This window comes from Mastigoproctus giganteus, chromosome 10, assembly GCF_048544385.1.
Source record: "Mastigoproctus giganteus isolate SK-2022 chromosome 10, ASM4854438v1, whole genome shotgun sequence".
NCBI lineage: Eukaryota > Metazoa > Arthropoda > Arachnida > Uropygi > Thelyphonidae > Mastigoproctus > Mastigoproctus giganteus.
This window is the reverse complement of record NC_143584.1, coordinates 185,002,510-185,025,796: the sequence shown is the minus strand read 5'-3', so window position 1 is coordinate 185,025,796 and position 23,287 is coordinate 185,002,510. Positions and strand designations below refer to the sequence as shown.

The 23,287-nt window shown below is 37.0% G+C and overlaps 1 protein-coding gene across 2 annotated transcripts in view; it reads right to left on the bottom strand.

Moving 5' to 3' along the window:
- pix (ATP-binding cassette sub-family E member 1 pix) overlaps nucleotides 1–23,287 on the bottom strand; it is a 120,904-nt gene that overhangs the window by 65,402 nt on the left and 32,215 nt on the right. For both annotated transcript variants that reach the window (XM_090383954.1, XM_090383955.1), the window contains exon 3: nucleotides 7,845–7,930. In XM_090383954.1, the coding sequence (XP_090240080.1) occupies nucleotides 7,845–7,930 (86 nt within the window). The remainder of the gene's footprint in view (nucleotides 1–7,844; nucleotides 7,931–23,287) is intronic.

Below are 23,287 nucleotides of genomic sequence, written 5' to 3'. Positions count from 1 at the left end.
TTTCGCACGTGTGCACAGAAGGTTACGTGAGACTGGTTGTTTCACAAGAGGTACCATGAATCGAGAGCGAATGACGAGGATGCCAGATAATGAGGAGAATGTCCTACGTCTTGCAGAAGGCAATCCGAATACGAGTACTCGAGCAATAGGCCAACAATTGGGTATTTCCCAATCCACTGTATGGAGGATACTGTCAACAAACCAAATGAGTTCATACCATCTGCAACGCATCCAGTCATTGGAGCCTGTGGATTATCCACTCCGGAGGACTTCTGCTACTTGGTTTCTTCAACAGAAACGGTTCGCAAATGCTGACTTCCAGCGGGATCGCTGTTCACGTGACCTCCCATTCAATGTCCTCTACCGCATGACGAAGGCATTTCGGACCCTGCAATGCTATGTGATTCCGATTCGTCTTTGTGCCCCCTACACCTCCTGCAAGTTTGTCGCACTGGTAGTGAATCACCCTGTATAGTGAAGGGTTCCACTGGGCATGTTCCTGTGCTAGAAGTTAATCCGGAAGCTGAGTAACAAGGCAGTCAGATAGTGCCCTGACTTCTACTACTGCTGTGGTAATTTCCTTCGGTATTAACAGAGAACTGTTCCCAAAATTTCAAACTAAGACAGTACTGGAAGAGCTATAAGGCAGAATTCAACTAAGAAGAAAGACTTCAACCACACTCCATGGAAAAAATTCACACAAAGGAATCCCACCATGAAAGAGAAGGAAGATAAGTCCTCTGAACTGTGTTGAATTGAAAAGGGTGCTTAGGTAAAACTGTAATTATTTTAAAGTAAGGATGAAGTTGAAGAAATTATGAGAAATTTACAGAAATGTTTAGTATTGAGTTGGTTTATTGGTTGAAGTTGTAAAGAAAATTGATATTGCTAAATTAAGAGATATATATGGAATTGTTAGTATTAAGTCAGCTTATGGATTGCTGTTGTGAAGAGAATTGATATTGCTGATTAAGAGAAATATGAGGAAGTGATTAAGATTGAATTAGTTTAGTTTGCAGCTGTAGAGAGAGTTGATATTGTTAATTAAAGGAAATTTTATGGAAATGATGGCATGTATTGTAGCATTACACATGCTACAATACATGGTATGATGATGATATTATTGTTTGTTAGGAGCATTAGCAACTAAGGCCATATTGCTCCGGGATATGCGGTGGTCATTCCCTGACCTTTCCGCATCCTCCGTATTTGGTGGGCACAGGCTCGAACCCCGGTCTAATCAAGAAGCATGTGCTACGCACTGCTGCTCCTGCCCACCTGGCTACGGAGGTGCCTTTGTTGAATGTCTTGGTTAACATATATGCAGACTTTGCCAAGACAGATATCGTTTTTATGAATGACACTGCATGCAGGTAAGTTCATTATTTAAGGCATCCTGGAGTCACTACATTGAGAAGCTGTGATTAGTTTTACTTAAATGCATTTTATTAATTTTATTTAATTTTACTATGAGATACAGTGAAAAATGTGGCATATAGATGTTAATATGCCTGCATCAAAAATGATATAAGCTGTGATAATACAGTGCCACATTATAACAGAATCTGTGATAATGTGCAAGCACTGAATTTTAACTACCCCCACCTTCGAGTATACTACAAACAGATAACATGACCACTAAATGTCATCCAACCACTACCCACAACCACTAGTAGGGGGCTCCCCCCTACTATTTCTTGAGTTGGCAAAATGTGATTGATGGAAATTACTCATAGATGAAATTACCTCAAATTTATCATTTCATTGTTTCCATTTAACTTGAAAGACTTCCAACAAAGGATCTATTTGTATATTCTCAGTCCTCTGAAAAAGTCATGTATTGCATTTATTTTCCCACTTGTGCATAGAGTTGGGCGCCGGAGGCAACAGCCGTACAAAAGAATGGATGACTAGGTGCTCGATATATTTTCATAGCCATAGATCACTTATGGTCAAAATTCAGAAATGCATTTTTTTGGAGACTATTTAATTTATTTCTTTTGCTAAATTGAGGGAATTGACACGTTTATGTGCATGCAAGTGGAAAGAAGGTGGTGAGTGTCTTAAGCCACATGCGGAAAGACCTGAAATGAAAGGAAATAGAACCAAAGAAATCGGCAATATGGGCTTTGGGTACTTGAGAAATTTTATGATGAAATGCGCCACTTGTAATCTTCCAAAGTGCCACGTTTGGCGCATGCGCCATAGGTTGACCATCCCTGCTTTAGAGCAATAAGAACAGCAATAATGACTGATTCATCAGGTGGAGAATATGGTTTCTTAATAAATTTTCTCAAGTTTGTGATTCACTACTTTTTGATATCTTTCATTTGCAAGAATAATTCCTGAAAATCTCCACCTCCCCTAAACTGTGATGTCAAGTACTACAGTCATAACAGTCAAACTGCTCAGCAGAAGTGTGACAGGACCAACTGTGCACATTATAAATTCTATCATTATCTATTCTCAAGATATCTGAACTGACCTTCATGTATATCTATAATTAAAAGCAAAGTAACATGAATATACACAATTAAAAATGAAACCAAAAAGTGCATTTATGATTTGGCTTTTAACTGTATACATGCATAATAAACAAAATAAAACCTATATATATTTAAGATGGTGTGTGTCATCTACAAAAAATAATTAACGTATGCAAAAATAATTTTGCAGTTAACAAGATATCATCTAGAAATATATATATATATATATATAGAAATAGTTTTCCCTAAATATATATGTAAATAATTTATACTGAATTTGAACACTGTTATTAAGATGAATGCAAAAATTAATCTCTCTTTACCCATTTACATAAAAATTCATCACTTAATAGATATTTTAATTCATAATTTTCATTTTTTTTTATATAAACATAATCAATGCATTCCCTTAATGATTACACCTTGCCAAGCACTCTGGTTATATGTCCACCAAAATTAAATTTGAAAATAAAAATCTGTTAAAGTGATGTCAATGTGAATTTTAGTTTTTCTTCATTGTTAGTTTGACTTGCAATTCGTATCATTAACTGTTTTCTTATTGAAGAAGTTTGGCCATAAACAATAAAAGAAAATTGATATTTAGTGTTAGCCAATAGTGCAAGGAAGCCACAGGCTTTTGCAGAACCAGACAAAAAAAAAAAAAAAAAGGAAAATACAAATTACATACTTCCCTCCTCACACAGATAATTATCCAATTGACCTTTGACTTCAAACTGTCAGCCTCAACTACCTGCAAAGGCAACTTGTTCCAGTAATCAACTCACTCGCTAAAAGAAAACTTCCTACAATCTAATCTAAACCTCTTCCCCTGTAATCTGAATTGACTAGTCCTGTAATTTTTTTATAACAGTAAAAATTCTGCCTTCATTCATTTTACTAACCCCTCTCAAAACCTTATAAACCTCAACCAAGGTGCCTGGTTGCCAAGCTCTGTAGACCACAAAATCGAAATCTTTCCTCGTATGGCCACCCTTTTGCCGATCTCACCATGCGAGTTGCCTGTCTCTGGACTGTTTCAAGAAGATTAACATCTTTTTTCAGATGAGATCTCAGTACTTGAACACAGTATTCCAAATACATCCTTACAATTGCCTTGTACAGTGGGGTTATGACCTCCCGATCTCTAACGCATATTGTTTGATAAATCATCGATGGGATACCATAGGCTTTCCTGGCCGCCTGTTTACATTGCTCAAAAAACTTTATATCTGCCCATATTATAACTCCCAGATCCTTTTCTTCTTCTACTGTTTTTAATTCAATTCCACTATGTATAAAAGATCCAAGCAATCAAAGTATGTCTCTTTGATTGCAGTATCTCATAATGCCAACACTTTGCTTGTGTCAGATGTGAAGTGCACGGGGGGGGGGATCCTTTTTTATTTCAAGTTTCACTCAGCAAAAGTGAAGATACCACCCACATGCAGGAGTTAATAAACAAGTTATAAAAACATGTCTAAAATGTAACATAAAAGCACATCAGAGGTGGATTTTATTTTTAAAAAATTTTAAATATACATTTTCAATATAAAATATGAATTTTTCACAGTTGTGTTCATAATAAATTGAAAATAAGTTGACTCCAAAAAGTTAACAATTAATTATTTCATGCCTTTATTATAAGCATAATAATGGTGGAAAAATGTGACTAACGTACCTGTTAATGTTGCATTTTTATCATATTTGGTAGAGAGTTAAATAAATATTACACAGAATAATATTTTAGCTTCTTATGCAATTCTATGTTATAATAAAAATTAGCGATTACTATTTTCAAAATAAACCTTGCACTTTGCAGTTTAATGTCACAGAAATTATGCTATTTTCTTTTGTATCAATTTTTTTTTTAACAAAAGAAAACGGCAACAAAAAATTTTGTTGGCATAATCTGCTTTTCATATTTAAACTTGCAAAACAAAATTTTACATGTACAAATATACTTTTGCCAAAAATAGTACAAAAATTACTAAAAGACCAAGCCAAAAATTACTAGTCTATGAACAAGTATAACTTCTATTTACAACAGGGATACATTTTTAAAAACTTAAATCAAAATGAAATAATTATATAAATAGAGAATGAGTTCTTGTTTGATGCTATTCAATCATAATCTGATGTACTCTGTATATTTTCACCATTTGTGCAAAGTAGCACAACATGTCAAAATGTCACAAACCCAAAATCCTGGGTACCCTATGTGACTTTATATTTGTCTGGATAGGTTGTCAATGAAATTCTAATGTGGACAACTCTACTATCAGCTGTAGCACTGTCTGTGCCAATGTTAAGATGACTTAGAGCAAGGTGGCAGCAGCATCATCATCATGGGTACCCTATGTGACTTTATATTTGTCTGGATAGGTTGTCAATGAAATTCTAATGTGGACAACTCTACTATCAGCTGTAGCACTGTCTGTGCCAATGTTAAGATGACTTAGAGCAAGGTGGCAGCAGCATCATCATCATCATCATCAGCCACTTTCAATCCACTGCAGGATGAAGGCCTCTCCAGCATATTTCCAGTTCCTTCTGTTTTGAGCACTGGCCATCCATTTACTACCCAAAAACTCATGAATTTCATCTATCCATCTCCGCCTTTGTCTTCCAGGTTTTCTTCTAGCTCCTCTTGGGTACCATTCTGTTATTTTCTTAGTCCATCTGTCATCATGTCTTCGAGCTATGTGTCCTGCCCAAGACCATTTTAGTTCTTTAGTTTTGATAAGAATGTCCTTTACTTGAGTTTGCTGCCTAATCCATGTGTTTCTCTTCTTATCTAACAGTCTGATTCCCAATATAATTCATTCCATTCTTCGCTGTGTTGTTCTCAGCTTCTCTTCCATTCTTTTGGTGAGTGCCCAAGTTTCACTTCCATAAGTCATGGTGGGGAGTATACATTGGTTCATTATTTTACGTTTCAGACAAACTGGGATATTGCTCTTCAGTGTGTGACTATATTTCCTGAATGCTATCCATCCAAAATTTATTCTTCTCTTGACTTCCAGCCATTTATCATTAGTACAGCTAATAACTTGTCCCAGATAAGTATATGACTCCACATTTTCAATTACTGCTCCTTCAATCATTATTTCCCTTTCTGTGGCATACTTGTTCATCATTACTTTTGTTTTAGCCATATTCATCTTTAGTCCAAAATCCTTACTAACTGTGCATAACTGATTAAGATTTTCCTCTAATTCTTTGGGATCATGGCTTATGACCACAATGTCATCTGCAAATCGTAAATGGTTTAGGTACTCTCCGTTCACATTGACTCCTTTCTGCGACCAGTCTAATCTTCTGAAAGCTTCCTCAAGGGCAGCAGTAAACAGCTTCGGAGATATTGTGTCTCCTTGTCGAACTCCTTTCTCGATTTTAAATTTCCTACTGTCTTTGTCTAGTCTAATAAAGGAGGTAGCACTCTCATATATTTTCTTCAAAATCATAATATATGGGGTATCTATGCCTTGTCTTTCCAGTGCCCGAAACATTGCCTTATGCTGTATGGAGTCAAATGCCTTTTCATAATCCAAAAATGCCAGGCATAATGGTGTTTTATATTCATTTGCTTTCTCCATTAGCTGTGATATTAAGTGAAGGTGATCCATAGTTGAGAATCCTGTCCTAAAGCCAGCTTGCTCTTTCGGTTGATTCTCATCAAGTATTCTTTCTAATCTGTTAGTAATGACCCTTGTGAACAACTTGTAGATGTGGGATAACAAGCTAATTGGTCTATAATTTCCAATTTCTGATTTATCTCCTTTCTTATGCAGCAAAACTATGATTGCATTATTCCACTGCTTAGGCGTCACACCTTTTCTAATGCACTTTGTGAAGAGCCTTGCCAGTTTTTGTGTTATGTCTCTTCCTCCCAATTTTAACAACTCTACAGTAACTTCATCTTCCCCCGGGGCTTTCTGATTCTTCATTTTCTTCAATGCATGTTCTACCTCATCAGGAAGAATATCGGGTATGTCGTATGTGTTGCTACTTTGCAATCCATCTTCCCCACTGCTGGCATCATTCCCTCGCTCCTTGTAGAATTCTCTATACTAGTCTTCTGCTATTTGAATTATGCCTTCTCTGCTGTTTATAAGTACACCATCGCTATTCTTCAGTTTCAGTATCATTTGTCTTTCTGTATTACTGCTCATGGCTGCTGATTTAAATCCTTTGTTTTCCCTTAATGCTTGTTCTACTTTTCTTGTGTTAAATCTTCTTATGTCCTCTCTGAGTCTCTTTCTAATGGCTTTGCATAACTCAGTATACTCAATTTTCTCCCTGTCAGTGTTTTTCTTGCTGTTAACATTAAATATGACAATGAACTGTGTGATGGAAAAAACACAATACAAACATAAGTTTTGCTTCACACAGTAATCCTTAACAGAAAAATATGAAGTTACCAAAATGCGTTCTAGAGTTGTATATCAGAATTTCACTGACAACCTATCCATACAAATATAAAGTAACGTAGGTTACCAAAATACATGCTCTACCTAATCTTTAATTAAGACATTTTCATCCGGGCAGGAGCACGGAGAACCATAATGGGCTCTGACCCCAGCAAACATCCCACCCATTAATAGCTAAAACCCACGCCAGTGCATGAAATTCAGTGCAGTTGGATTTCAATGCCAATATATTATCAATAATTTGGTCTTTTCCTTTTATAATTCTGGTAGTACTTATATATAAATCCTTTATTGCCAAATTACACACAGCGGTGCCATATTAATTTCATCAGCATTCATACAAACCATCACAGTGGTTTGTGATACATGCTCTACCTAATGAGTCACATGTTCCCCCCACATACAACTGTTTTAAAACTTTACTTTCTGGTATTTTTTTCACTGATGCACATAACTGCACTTGGGGGCTGCTTTTCTACACATGTGAAAGGTTTAGAGCAAGATTGAAATAATGTATACTTTTAATATCACTGTGTAATGCATAACAGCGAATTGATACACCATTAATCTGCACATGTGGTGCTGAACAGTAGCACAACAAGCTAACATACTCTGCCTTAACAGATAAAAATTCTAACATGCCCTTCAATCATCATAGCCATCATAGTGGAAACTTGCAACCTATATAGAAAACTTAAAATACTTATGCTGTAATAGTGAAATAAAAAATAAAATAAAATAAACTATCTGTAGCATTAAATAAAATTCAGAATGTGCAAAGTAAGCAGATCACATATTAGAATAAACTTAAAATCAACTAAAAATAAACCTTAAATGCTGTTTCTATGACTACAATTTCAATATGCTATAGCTATACAAACAGTAACATCTTGAATTAGTTCCAAGAATTGTATTAAAAAAAAATTACCTTTACACAAATACCACATCCTATACAAAGCTCTTCTGATATCCTAGCAATCTTATCATTTGGTGTAACTTCAATACACAGTTTTCCTGTAATATATAAATAAAGTGAGCTTAACATTATTTTACCGGTACTAAGTATTCAAGAAATTAATATTTATTGAATACTTGGTCAACTATATATAAGATTTCTCTGAAATAAGTGCATTAAGTTAGAGGGTATGTTCTATGGAGCAAAACAATTTTAAAAAATGTTATAAAAAGCGGATATACAGAAATTCTTCATTAACAAGGGCGATTCTCCACAACAGGTTAAAAGGCTAAAAGTAGCAGCAAGCAGAGGTGAAGGTGATTCTTGCACTACTTCTATTAGAATAAGCAGCGGTCGGGAGCAAGGGGTGCTGGGGGTTTTAGGGACTGATGGCAGTCATCGTGAAACAGGTGGGTATATGGGATGTGTTAGGGTAACTAAGAATAAGAATAGGTGCATGTATACTTGCATGTATACCAACGCTAGAAGTACAGTAAATAAATTTGATGAATTTGAAGTGTTGGTCAAGACATCAAAGGTGGATATTGTTAGGATATCAGATGTGGTGTCACACAGATATTAGGAATGCAGAACTGGAATTTGGGGAGTACAATGTGTACAGAAAAGATAGACAGGATAGGAAGGGAGGTGTTATTCCGTTAATTAAGAAAAACAAAATCAAAAGAAGTGCATCCAGTTGATATAGATGAACAGTGCACTGTTGAATCAGTTTGGTGTGACATAAGCACTGTAAAAGCAAAAATAAAGGTAGGAGTGTGTTATAGGCCTAATGACTCAAATGAGTACAATGAACAATTGTACAGAGAAATAGTGGGCTAGTAAATCAGAATGTCTTATAATGGAGGATTTTAACTTCCCACATATTGACTGGAACTTGTGGGTTGGTCACTTGCACACTAGTAAGACTTTTGTGGATTTATTGGATGATTGTTTTCTGCAGCAGCATGTTCGAGAGACAACCAGAGAGAGTAATTCTCTTGATCTGGTTATCAGCAGTGATCATTCATGTATTAAGAATTTGAAGATAAAGGAACTACTAGGTGGCAGTGATCACAGTGTACTGATGTGGGATTTACTTAAAGATATAATTACCATCAGGGGTAAAGGAAAGAGTTTTTGCTTCCGTAAAGGTGAGTACAGTGGTCTCCGACAGTTTTTAAATTCTGTACAGTGGGATCAACTGACGATGTTAACAACAGTAAATTCTAAGTGGGAAGCATTCAAGGAATTAATCATGGAAGCTACTAAATGTTTCATACCTATTAAGAAATACTGTTCAAGGTTTAGGCCTAAATGGTTGTCAAATGAACTATTGAGACTCGTGGCAGAGAAGAAAAATGCATGGGATGCATATAAATTATCGGGCGACACAGAAGCCTATGGCAGATATAAACTAGTCTGTAATCAAGTCACAAAGGAGGTTAGGCAGGCGAAGGCAGATTACAAGAAATCTTTGGCAAAGGATGCTAAGAAAAAGAGCAACGATTTCTTTACTTATACAGGGTGTCTCAAAAATACACGGCATAACTTCAGGAATGAGTTCCTCATATGTAGACAATAAAAATATTTTATATCAATATAGTTCCGGAAATGCTTGGTTTCCGAGTTTTGAAGGTCTGTCTACGACACTTACCTGTTCACATCACCTTATAGTAATTGTTCAAAATGTCCACCTTATGCCTGAATACAGGCCTCACATCGACGTCTCGTGGACTCACAAAGACAATGCCAAATTCCTGGCATGTTTCGTATTGTCTCACAACCTGCCACAATTCGATTGTGGAGAGTTTCCACATCAGATACCAGAGTCGAATACACCAATGACTTTAAATGGCCCCAAAAGAACAAATCTAGTGGGATTAAATCAGGTAAGCGTCGAGGCCAGGCAGTTGGTCCACTGACCAGGAGCACGAGGTGTAAAGGTCCCATGTTCACACAAAGGCGGCGATGGATACCTTCAAACGTTTTCCTGTCTGGACATCTTCATTCTGGGAACCTTTCGTGGTACAAACTACAAGCCTCCAGAGCATTGCCATCTGCCAAACAGTACATAAAGTGCATATCCACTTGCTCCTGATTTGAGTATATGGTCGGAATGGAAAACCACCAGATTCTGTCTTGTCTGGTGGTTTTCCAGAAACCACCAGATTCTGTCAGTACCTTGTGATGAAGGAAATCACCTGCAGGAGATAAGACATTCCGGTTAATAACTCGGGAATCAAGCATTTCGAGAACTATGTTGATATAAAATATTTTTATTGTTTACATATGAAGAAATCATTCCTGAAGTTATGCCATGTATTTTTGAGACACCCTGTATAAACTCTAAGAGGAAGGGGATGAATCAGATTGGTCCACTTGATATCGATGGTTCAACTGTTGATGATCCTGCTCAGATAGCAAACAAACTGAATGAGTATTCTGCATCTACATTCACACATGAGGAATTATTTTTATTTATTTTTTTTTTTTTTTGGTAGTTATGGGCGCATCGGCTTCTGTGGCCATAATGCACCTCCCAAGGTTTTTGCAGTACTTTGCTCCAAGCCTGAGACGGGATTCGAACCTGCGACCTTTGGGTTGCCAGGTAGGCACTTTGTCCACCCGGCTAGCCTGGTCGGCTGAGGAATTATTAAGGTTTGAAAATGCCAGAACGTTATCAAATTGTAGCAGGGTGCTTAATGATTTTGTAATAAATGAGAGCAAAGTAGAGGAGAAATTGTCGAAGTTAAACATAAGAAAGGCACCTGGGATGGATGGGATCTATCCAGTTATATTAAAGGAGGCGACAAAGGAAGTAAGCAAATCCTCAGCCATAATTATGAGAGCATCCTTGGACTCAGGGGAGGTCACCACGGACTGGAGATGTGCAAATGTACCCCCAATTCACAAAGGGGGATCGAAGGGTGACACGAGTAATTACAGACCAGTTAGTTTAACTTCTGTTCCGGGTAAAATAATGGAGTCACTGGTTAAAGATGCATTACAGGATCATCTAGACAAGACTACAGCAATAATTCAGACACAGCATGGATTTGTTAAGGGTAAGTCTTGTCTGACAAATCTGATTGGGTACTATGTGTTCACAAAGGAACTGGATGCAAAAAATAATTTTTAAATCATATACTTGGATTTTAGGAAAGCTTTTGACACTGTTGTGCATGGAAGACTACTGTACAAATTGGAGCAGAATGGTATTAAGGGAAAGTTGCTACAATGGATAAAAGGATGGTTGAGTGGGAGAAGACAGAGGGTGGTAATCAATAGGTGCTCCTCTTCCTGGACTAATGTTATTAGTGGAGTCCCACAGGGTTTGGTGTTGGGTCCACTGTTGTTTTGTATATTTATCAATGATGTTGATGAAGGTTATCAGGCTTAGTGTAGAAGTCTGCAGATGATACAAAGATTAGCAAGGTTGTTAATGACAGTAATGGCAACAGGATCTAGATAATTTGGGCAGATGGGCTGAGAACTGGCAACTGAAATTTAACATTGCATTTGGCAATGTACTGTATATGGGTAGAAGTAACCCAAGAGAAACATACCAACTGTGTGGTACTACACTTAAGGTGGTAGAAAATGAAAAAGACATGGGAGTAATTGTGCAGTCAGATATCAAGTTTCCTGAGCAATGCAGACAGGCTGCCAGGGCAGGTCATGGTGTTTTGTTAATGATATATAAGAATTTTGCTAGCAGGGAAAAGGAGGTGATTGTCCCTCTGTATAAGGCAATGGTCAGGCCACGCCTTGAGTACTGCGTACAGGTCTGGAGACCTCATTTTAGGAAGGATGTAGATTTGCTTGAGCATGTACAGAGAAGGCCAACAAGATTGGTGAGGGGAATGAAAGGATCCTCTTACCAAGAGAGGCTTAAGTTCTACAAATTGCAGCAGCTGGAGACTAGGCACCTGCGCGGTGATCTGATTGAGGTGTACAAGGCCTTGAATGGGTTGAGCATGCTGAATTCTGACGGGATCCTTCCACTTGTTCAGATTATGAACCTAAGGGGGCATAAATTCAAATTAAGAAAAAGACAGATGTAGAATACATGTGGGGAAATTTGCCTTTAGCCAGTAGGTGGTTAATTGCTGGAACAAACTTCCATCTGTCGTTGTGGAAGTTGATAGGTTAAATAAATTTAAGGAGGAACTGGACAGGCATTTGGAGGGAATGGTGTGATTTTTTTTTTTTTTTTGACTGATGCTGCATAAGCTCATATACTTGCTGTCTTGCATCACATGCCACTACTACTACTACAGTCTGTCCTCGTATAGCACGATAGTTGTGTTCCTAGAAACCCTCGTGCAATATAAACAACAGGCCCTATGGGAAAAGTGGGGTTAGGTGCCGACCACCCAAGATTGAACACACATTTGGAACCAAAACATTACCAAACACAATAAATAATCGGGTAATTTTAATCGTTATAAAATACTTACATATTTTATAACGATTAAAATACGTAATAAAAATAATATATTTTTTTATTATAATATAATAAATAATAAAAAATATTTATTTTTATTATTTATTATATTATAATAAAGTATTTTTTAATACTAAAAAAGTATTTTTTACGAATAAAATACGTATTTCATTCGTAAAAAATTTATTATATTAAATAAAATGGTCGTAATAAAATGCTTACGTATTTTATTACGACTATTACGTAATAAAATATTGCTAATGCTTTTGCTTCTATCGTAAGCAAACTTGTTTTTTGTTTGATTTTCTATACAAACAGATAGAAAATCGAAAAACAGATAGAAAAGACAGCCGTTCCATCTCTTCCAATTCTTGTGTCTTAATCTAATGGATTTTAATTACACTTTGAGTTGTTCCCGCTATGAAAGTTGTTTTTATTTTCTCTGCATTCTTTGTAATTCTCGGCGTTGCCTCATTTAGGTCTGTAGCACGTGCAATATCACATGGTCTTTCATTTCGCTCAAAGCGTTTCACAATTTCATATTTTTTCTCTATCGACAGAGGCGGACTGGCCATAAGCCTTATCCGGGAAATCCCGGTGGGCCGGAGGCCGGTGTGATTTTGGCCATAAACCGTAGTATGAGGCCACTATAAATTTTCCCGGGTAAGAATTTTTGATCCAGTCCGCCTCTGTTTATCGATATTGCTTTTTTTTTTTTTTTTTCTCTGAATCTGCAGTGTCTTCGCCAGGACGCTTCCTTTTCACACCTTTTAAGTATTTTACTCATTTTTAAAGCACAATTACAAAACGAGGAGGCACGCTTAATACACAAACAAAGCTGCGCACGTGTAGCAACTGAATAAACAACACCGTAAAGGCCAAGATACACTATTAACACCGCACATTTCTGGGGGTTACTACCATAAAACAATTTCCAGTTGCGTTTCTGCTAGTGGAATCTGTTATAAACTGGTCGTAAACTCGATCTAATTGCAATTGCAAATTATCAATAGCTGGAATTGTGTTGGTTTTTACGTTATTATGGTGAAATGTGTCTCCCCTTCACTGATATAAAACACATAAATACATTTTCAGAATCTTCTTCATTCCTATCGTGTTGTGTTCAGTTGGGGTGATTCCGCGTTCGACTGCCATTTCTTGTAAACACAAAGGCGAATCGTGCATAAGCGAATTCGGTTCGTGTTATATAAGATAACGTTCCCCTATTTATAAATCGTGTATGATCGAATTCGTGTAATGTAAACACGTGTTATACGAGGACCGACTGTACTAGCTAAACTTGAAACCTCAGTAGAAAAAGTCAGATACAAATGACAAATTGTTTGTCTAGATTTTATGTTCACATGACACACAGTTAGCAAACAACTCACTTCCACACCTAGTTATATAAATGAATGTTACTCCACTTAAGAGATTATTTGTGATACTGACATCTGGATTTGCATACACAAATAAACAAAATGTACTTATGAAAAAATTCATGCTTAGTAACTAAACCACTATACCTGGATATTAAAAGCAAACAAATGCAGAACAAACCACACAAGCACTGGATTAAAATCAAACAAATAGTAGTACTAGTAGTAGTAATGGCAAATGATGCACAAAAGCAAGGTTATATAACATCAGCCAAAAAAAAAAAAAAAAAAAAATTGTGTGTGCTCAGCATGCACAGCAGAAGGTAAGTGAAACTTCTTTAGGCAAACATTTATTACTTGACCGAGGATCCCGTATTGACTGTATGAATGCCTCAGGTGACAGTCCTGAGCTGGATATCATCATTCTTCTCTTTCTTGGCGATTCCTTTCTATATGAGACGTTCTGTTACCAAATCTAGCTTCGGCAAGTGCTGTGCCATCGGATGATATTTAAAACCATTTTACTTCGATAGAGCTGGAATCACTTTGTTCTTAAGAGAGCCACGATAGCTGTTACAGGCCGACATTTGACTTACATACTCATTTGGAAATGCTGTTTGAAGAAGAGCATGATCTTGAGCTGCTACACTCTTCACATCATTCTTGAACCAAAGCCGATCACACACGGAACAGACTGAACCAAAATCATTAACCAGGAATGTACGTTTAAACTGTGCATGGATGCTTCGGTGTTTCTTAAAATCCCGTTGCTGCTCCTGCTGTGTATTACACGTTGAACAATTTGATGGAGCACTTCTGGCAGTCGGTTTTGGCTCCTTCACTTTTCATTTACGACTGGGTTTCGAGGACTCATCATTTTCATTTGCAATATCAACTTCCATAACTCCTTCCAAATTCACTTCTAACATTTCTGGGGAGATGTAAGGCTCTGAAGATGTGGATGGACTATCTTCTCCGGTTTCTTTGTTCAACTCCTTCACATGCTGTAATTTCTTCTGCTGTCGAAATAGCTTAGCTCTCTCCTTTGTACTCAATGGAGGTGGTTTCAGTGGTCAACGCTCACTATTAGTCCTCGGCATGTTGAATTATAAATTCTTTTCCGTCGAAATTTTTTTATTAAATGGTGGAGAATAACGAAAGAAATAGCATGACGCAATCAACAAGTATACTGATTGGGTCATGTGTTGCTCATACCTGACAGAGTGGTATAATGGTGGGGGGATGAATCATTACTTGTCGCATTTTCTTGGCGATTTTGTCAATCCACGGATGCACTGCATGTGTTGTTGTTATTTTGGTTTTTAGGAGCATTAGCAACTAAGGCCATATTGCTCCGGGGATATGCAGTGGTCATTTCCTGACCTTTCTGCATCCTCCGTATTTGGTGGTCATGGGCTCGAACCCTAGTCTAATCAAGAAGCATGTGCTATGCATTGCTGCTCCTGCCCACCTGGCTACAGAGGCATCCATTGCCGGTGTACGTGTACTATACACCTTACAATGCTCACTACAGTGTACCTCTGCTTTATGATTGGTCCACTGTACATTCAAATCACTTCCGTTCAATATGCAATATGTAGTAAGTGCTGGTCATCGTGATCACGTTTACAAATTGAATTTTAATTCTATTAACTGCAATTCTAATATGCGAAAATAGGAGGAATATTATCCATAGTCTATAAAAGTAAAGATATAAAGCACAGATTTACATTTTATTACCTTACCAATTAACAAAATTAAATGATACGTGAAAATCAGAAGAATATTTTCCACAGGTTAACAAAAGAAAAAAAAAAAAAAAAAGAAAGGTCACCCATCATCAGTTTCGCTAAAGTGTTGATAAAGGAGTTTTGCTTTTTCACGAATGATGAGTGAACTTAACAGAATTTTATTTTGAGTTCGGTCTTCTATCCACAGATTTAAAGCCTTTTCCATTTTTTCTAATTTAGCATCACGAGTTGCAGAGCAAATTTTTTAAGCAATTAGCGTGTTTTCATGAACACTACGGCAGATTTTTTCTTCAAGGTCACCCAAAGGTCACCCACCCAATTACTAACCATGCCTACTGCTGCTTAAACTTCATTGATCGCACAGGAACCAGGGCATTTAGCCTAGTACGTTAGTTTGATGTTCAGATTGCCTGTAATGCATTTACTTATGGCAATGGCTGCATATTTTGTCAATCCACAAAAGCAAGTTACAGTAAACCCCCGTTATTCGCGGGGGTTACGTTCCTGAGAAATGTCGCGAATTCCGAAAACGCAAATACTGAGTTATGGCTCCCATAGTAATAAAGGGGTTCCGTTCCAAAGTATGAAATATATAAGAAAAACTAGTCTAAAATTTTGTCTATGTATGTATTATATGTACCTTCATAATATGACTGTACATAAACAGTTCATAGTGAAATGCAAGCATATGGCATCGAAATGAAAATAAGAAACAATTTAATATTAAATGTAATATTTATTAGAAATTTCAAACAAATCTTTCAAACCAGTGCCTTTGCTAGCAAAAAAACTTATCCCGCCAGTGCTATCACCAGTTTCGCTAAAGTGTTGATAAAGGAGTTTTGCTTTTTCACGAATGATGAGTGAACTTAACGGAATTTTATTTTGAGTTCGGTCTTCTATCCACAGATTTAAAGCCTTTTCCATTTTTTCTAATTTAACATCACAAGTTACAGAGCAAATTTTTTAAGCAATTAGCGCGTTTTCATGAACACTACGGCAGATTTTTTCTTCCGATTTTTTGATTGATCATACCGTTGACTCAATGATTTTATAATGTTTTGCCACTGAGGAGACACTTTCACCATTAGAAATTTTGTCTAATAACTCAATTTTATTCGCTAATGTCATCACCTTCTTTGATCTTTTCACATTTCCCTTGTTTAGCCATATTTTTGTACGGGTTAGAAAGAACTTGTCCACAATAAAGTCACTTTCTTCCGTTAACACACTCGAAAAAGTCTGTTTTACACTGCAAAACGGTAGATTTATCACTTTTAAAAGCAAACAACAAAACCTTCCATGACAAGCGCATAACACATACTGAACAAGAATTAGCGAGAAACATCCACGCTCGCGATTTTGTCACCCCTCTGCCCCCACCCACTGAGCGCTGTTTTGACCGGGAAAGATAATTTTAGCCACGCCCATGTTTTTTTATGGCGGAAAATATTCACGGTGCTTTAAAATTCACATTTTTTTAGGTTTCATTTTATATTAAATCAGCAATCGCGAATACAGATACCGCGAATAGCGGGGGTTTACTGTACTCCCATCAAACAGATGGGCTGGTACCACCAAAGGAGAGATCACCCGCAAGTTTTTTCCACACACAAACAGAGTATACCCGAAATCACCATCATGGTTCTTCCCAGGACTTCATACAACGTACTTAATAACAGGGCATGGCCCCTTCAATGCAAAGCTTCCTGGCTTCAGACTCACAGACAACCCACATTGCACTTGTGGAGAAATAGAAGACTGGAACCATCTTATGTTTGACTGTCCCATATATGAAGACCTAAGATGTATTCTAATTGCAAAAGTGAGATATCTTCCAAGAGGACAAGAATTTCTCCTCCTTGAAACCGAAGAGGATTATAAAGCATTGTCACGATTCGCCCAGGACCTCTTCACGAGAAGAAGGGTACAAATTGCCATTCACTGAGAAAAAGAAATGCCACTGAACCATGACAACGCAAAGACAAAATTAATCACCAACCAGCATTAATCACCAACCAACCTCTTTAAATGAAAGAAGATTAAAACCGAAAAACTTGATGATAGACTGCAAACACAACCTCAACAACCTGAACTGCAAAGACAGGACTTGTCCCAGGAATGACCTACAATCCTAGAAGTTGACATCTTTTTAGAAGAAGTAGAACTCAAATAGAAGACCTACCATGGACTTGACCTCATTGCAGCTCTGCTGCCAGCGCAACAGGCTATACCTGTGCTCTCTCTTGCACGGTACTTTCTTTCCACTTCCCTGAGGAGGGAAGGAGATGGTTTCACTGTCTCTTCCCCTCCTCGCCCTCCTTTTCCTCCTAGTGGGACATGGGCCTGCCCCACTGACCACAGGGGTCACCTCCTCTATCGACCCCTTACTTCCTTTTTCCTCCCCCCTAGCCTTCAGTCTCTTCCCTACTCTGTTCACTTTCACAGCATAACCCCACATAGTCTAAATTTAAATCTCTGACCTGGAGTCACCTTCCCTATTGGCTCCATATTTCTGGCTTTCCCCCACCTGTCTTCAGTCTCCCCCCTACTCTGCCTAAACACTAGCGGATGTCAAAATTTAAAAAAAAAAAAAAAAAATTGTCAACATTCCAAATGCATACGAAAACCCCTTTCAGTCTACCTTTCAGCGACTACTTCCCAATACTATTAAATTATTTTATTTATTTATTTTTATATTTTATTTTATTTATTTATTTTTTTTTATTTATTTTATTATTATTATTTTTTTTATTTATTTTTATTTTTATTTTTTTTTTTAGGTCCTTGCCACTGAAATCTCAGGAAATTAGGTGGCAGGACCTGCCAGAGTGAAAACGTAAAATTACTGGGTACCTGGGGCTCCCCGAGGCATAGTGTGGACAACGTTGGGCCCCAGCAGGGGTCTAGCGGCTAAATGGCCAGAAGAACAACGAAACACAACACTACACTTACAAAATCCATACACTTTTAAATCTCTGGCCTTCCCAGTGAACTGGTACACCTACAATGAAAGCAACGCGGAGATGGGGGAAACCCCTGGTGCCGTTAGACACGAACACACTATACACTATACTATGTACTCCCATCTAGGCAATGTTTTACTTTTGCTGATTGTATTGTGCCATTTAGCTTGTGCGAGACATAGGTTATTGATTGCATTTTTGGCAAATAAAACTAAGCGTCTAAGGCTCACACCTCCTCGTGGTCCGGGGCGGGCAGGTAGGGGTGATACCCCTACCTGGCGAAGTTGAGCCAGACAGATCAAAGGGGACGAAGGTCTCGTTAATAAAATTATCTCAAGAGGGGGTGTTTAAATTTTTCTCCTCTTGAGGTGTGTTAAAGCATTTCCGTGCTCTTAGTTAAATTGTGAGCATTTCCGTGCCCTTTGGCACAGTTTGCCTTATTGGCACAAATTCGTGAGTCGATCCTCTGGGACCTTTGCCTGTTAAACTTGGGCAAAGTGTTTTAGAAGCATTTATTGAATAGATTTTCTAAGTGCAATTTTAATATTCCATTTTGACAAGTGGATTGTGGCTCCTTGTTTGCTTACATTGATTGTACATTTGTAAATAGTTACTGACTTCTGTTGTTAGATTTCAGTTTTTAATTGTAAATATAGAGTTTTATATTATACATTATGTCTTCCTCTTCTGCCTCTTCAAGTGAGGAGGATTTGATAAGGATGGATGATCAGGAAATACAGCCAGTTGTGAATGTTATTACAGAAGGTGAACGACAAGATTTGACAAAAGAAATTTTTTCTTCAGCCCAGGAACTAGTGGAACAGGATATCTTTATTGGAAAAACTTTAAAGAGAACACCAGTAAAGACAAGATCATCATTATTACCAGGTACTTCCCAATCTTTGCAAAAAGGAAGTAAAAGTAAAAAGTCTAAAAAAGTGGAAGATAAACAAGAACTGAGTGATGGTGAAAAACATAAGAAGAGAAAACGGAAAAATAGTGTAAGTGAACGACCGAGTATGGAAGGTTTTGATTATGTGAGAGAAATAAGGAGTGAATTAAGCTCGTTTTTGTGGGATGAGCAAAGTAAAGTTCCTACTGCAGTGATAAGAATTATTTTGGACAAATAGGATAAATTGGAACAAAAGGTGCAAGAAGTGTATCTTGAGAATGTTTTATTGAAAGAGAAAGTAAAAAGAAAGCATGAAAAACAAAGTTAATCTACTATTGTGAAAAATAAACTTGAAGATACAGTGTCAAAGGTAATGATTATTAAAGCAACGACAGATAAATACAAAACGAGTGAAGATGTTAAAGTGGATATCTTGAAAGAAATAAGGCCGATGTTATCAAACCTTAAAGTTTGGAATTTAAAACCAATAAGAGATAGGGGAGTCCTGGTAGAAGCTGAAACAAATGATGATTTGATAAAGTTGAAATCGTGTTCCAAAGTTCAGGACTTAGGATTGAAGTATATTGTGCCTAAACCTATATATCCTAGAATTGTATTATTTGATGTGGAAAAAGATGTAGAGAAAGAAGAACTTTTGCAAAGATTGTGATATAAGTGAAAAGAAGTTTAAAGAAAATATTGAGATTTTAACAGTAAATAAGAACAGGAATACGCAGTTGAATAACTGGATTTTACAGTTAACTCCTATATTATGGAATATTGTTAAGGATAGAGTAAGATTATTTGTGAGATGGATGGCCTACAAATTTAAAGAGATATATTCAATTACTCAATGTTATAAATGCCTTGCTTTTGGCCATGTTGCAAAGTATTGCAGGAGAGAGATGCGGTGTGGTCACTAAATAGAGGGAAACAGCCGGAGTGTTGTAATTGTAAAGGGAAGAATGAAGAGACTGCTCATGCTGCAGTGGATAAAAAGTGTATCGAGTATCAAAGGGCCTTAGATATTCATAAAAGGAAAATTAATTATGGATAAGCATATTAAAATTTTGCAAGTAAATGCACAAAGAGCTAAGGCAGTCGCATTGCAAATAAATCATATAATGGAATGTGAAGATTTCTCGGTGGCCCTCTTGCAGGAGCCATATGTAATTAAAGGTAAAGTAGCAGGTTATCCTATTAGATATAGAATTGTTTCTAAAGGTGATAATCCAATGACGGCCATAGTAATTAGAGATCCCGAAGTAGTTGTAACACAAGTGTTATCCTTGTGTGATGAGAAACACATTTGTTGTGAAATTATAGGGAAATGTGGCAAGTTGTATGTTGTTACAATATATTGTCAGCCATCAGAAGGAATGGAACAACATATAAAGTATTTAGATAAATTATTTGAACTAGTTGGCTCTTGTAATGTAGTGGTTGCCTTGGACTCTAATGCTTGTTCTCCATTGTGGGGTAGTGATGTATCCGATGAAAGAGGAGTGATGCTGGAGGAATTCATTGCTGCCTCAGGTATGGAGGTGTTAAATGTGACAGGACATGCTCCTACTTATTCCACAGTACATGGACAGTCATATATTGATTTAACTTTGGCGACTACCTCTATTGTGGATAATATTAGAAATTGGAAAGTGATAGAACATCATACCACTTTTTTTTTTTTACTTTTACCACTAGTGATCATAATAGCATCTCTTTCTCTTGTGTTATAAATGATTCAGTGAGAATATTGAATGATATTGATAGATTTATGGATAAAACTGCAAGATGGCCAAAGTTTTAGCAGGTGTTTTTGAGTGGTATCAATGAAATAAATTGGGTGGGCCTGACATCAAATGATTATGTAAAACAATTAACTGTTATTTTAAAAGATGCATGTTCTAGTAGTATGAAGAAAAGGTATAAGGTTAATAGGCCAGTATTTTGGTGGAGTACTGAATTATCTGAAAAAAGGAGAGAAACTTTTCGTTTAAGAAGAAAATTCCAGGCTGTAAGAAGAAATGGAGATTTAGATTTGTGTGAGGTGTATAAAGATATGTATAAAGCTTGTCGTAAAGAATATGTTACAGCTATCTGTAAAGCTAAACAGAATAAGTGGAGGGAATATGTGAGCAAACAAGGATCCAGGGAATTCTATTTTTAAATTATTAACTAATAAAAGAAGCCTATCAGAAATAATGAGTACTATTGGTAATGAAAATAGTCAAACCTTAACTTGGGAAGAATCAGTGAACAGGATATTGGACGATCTCTTTCCAGATGAAAGTGAAGAAGTCAATGAACAAGAAATAGATGGTCAGAATCTTTTTGTGACACCAGAAGAACAGTTTACGTTAGAAGAATTAACAACGGCCATGGGCCAGGCGAAGGATGGCAGATCGCCGGGCCTGGATAAAATAGAAGTTTTGGTTATGAAAAGATCTTTTCAAATGGCTCCAGAATTATATCTGAATTTGTATAATCGATGTTTAGAAGACGGTGCCTTTCCGGATGAGTGGAAGAGAGCACAGATAAAATTACTTATAAAAGGGACAGATCGCATGCTTAATGAAACTGGTACATATCGTCCAATTGCTCTCCTCTGTTTTAGGCAAGATATATGAAAGATTATGTATGAACCGTCTTATGATGAGGTATGATTCAAGAAACATGTCATCACAAAACCAATATGGTTTTAAGAAAGACTCATCAACTGAAGATGCGGTATATAGATTGCTTCAAGCGGTGGAGGACAGTGAGGAACGGTATTGTCTTGGTATATTCATAGATTTTAAGGGTGCTTTTGACCACTTATGCTGGGGAGGCATCATGTCTAGAATTAAAGAAGTATGTACAACTAGATTATATAAGGTATTTAGAAGCTACTTTTCCAAAGAAAGTTATTAAAGGATGTCCACAGGGCTCGGTGATAGGCCCCTTTGCGTGGAACATGGTCTTTGATGAATATTTAAATGAAGAAATGGCTGGTGTCACAAAAATAGCTTATGCTGACGATTTGGTAATGATGGTTCAAGGAAATTCCAGATCATCTATAGAAAGTAAAGCAGAAGAAGCTTTGAGAACATTAGAAGTATGGACAAGGAAACATAAATTGCAGGTTTCAAAGGAAAAGACGGTTCAGATGTTGCTCAAGGGAAGACTAAGCATGAATAGAGCTCCTACTGTACGGCTGATGGGGAGTGCCGTTCGATATGCACAAGTAACAAAATATCTTGGTTTAATGATTGAAGAACGTTTGTTCTTTACAGAACACGTTAAATATTTAAAAGTTAAAATTAAAACCTTGTATGCCAAGCTCCGGAGGGCGATTAGAAGAGATTGGGGCATAAAAGGTAGAGGCCTCAATCTATTATATGATTGTTTATTTTCACCTATAATATGTTATGCTGCTGGGGCTTGGGTTCATAGACTTGGGAATAAGGTTATTCAAAAACACCTAGTACAGGCACAAAGATTTGCACTACTAGGGATTACTCGGGCACGTTGGACGGTGTCCACAGAAGCCTTACAGGTAATATCAGGTAGGTTGCCAGTCCAGTATGTAGTATTAATAGCTGGAGTAGGATATCTTACTAAGCGAAATATCAGGAAGACGATAGTAAGAATAAGAACTTGTCCAGAACCAGATAAAATTTATACAAGAGCAGACATTAAAAGTGAAAAGAACAGAGTTTTAGAAGAAGTTAAAGTTAGATGGCAAATAGAATGGGAAACATCTGAAAAAGGACGTCAGACCTTTATGTTCTTGCCTAGAATTAATATAAATGATGTTAAAAGAAAGGTGTGGCAACAGTTTGGTCTGTGTTCTACGTTTCTGTTAACTGGACATGGATTGGCATTGAGACTCTTTCAACTTGGTCTCAAAGACAATGGGTTGTGTAAATGTGGAGAGCTAGAAACATCTGAGCATGTTATGCTTGACTGCAATTATTATGTTGACTTGAGAATGGAATTGGA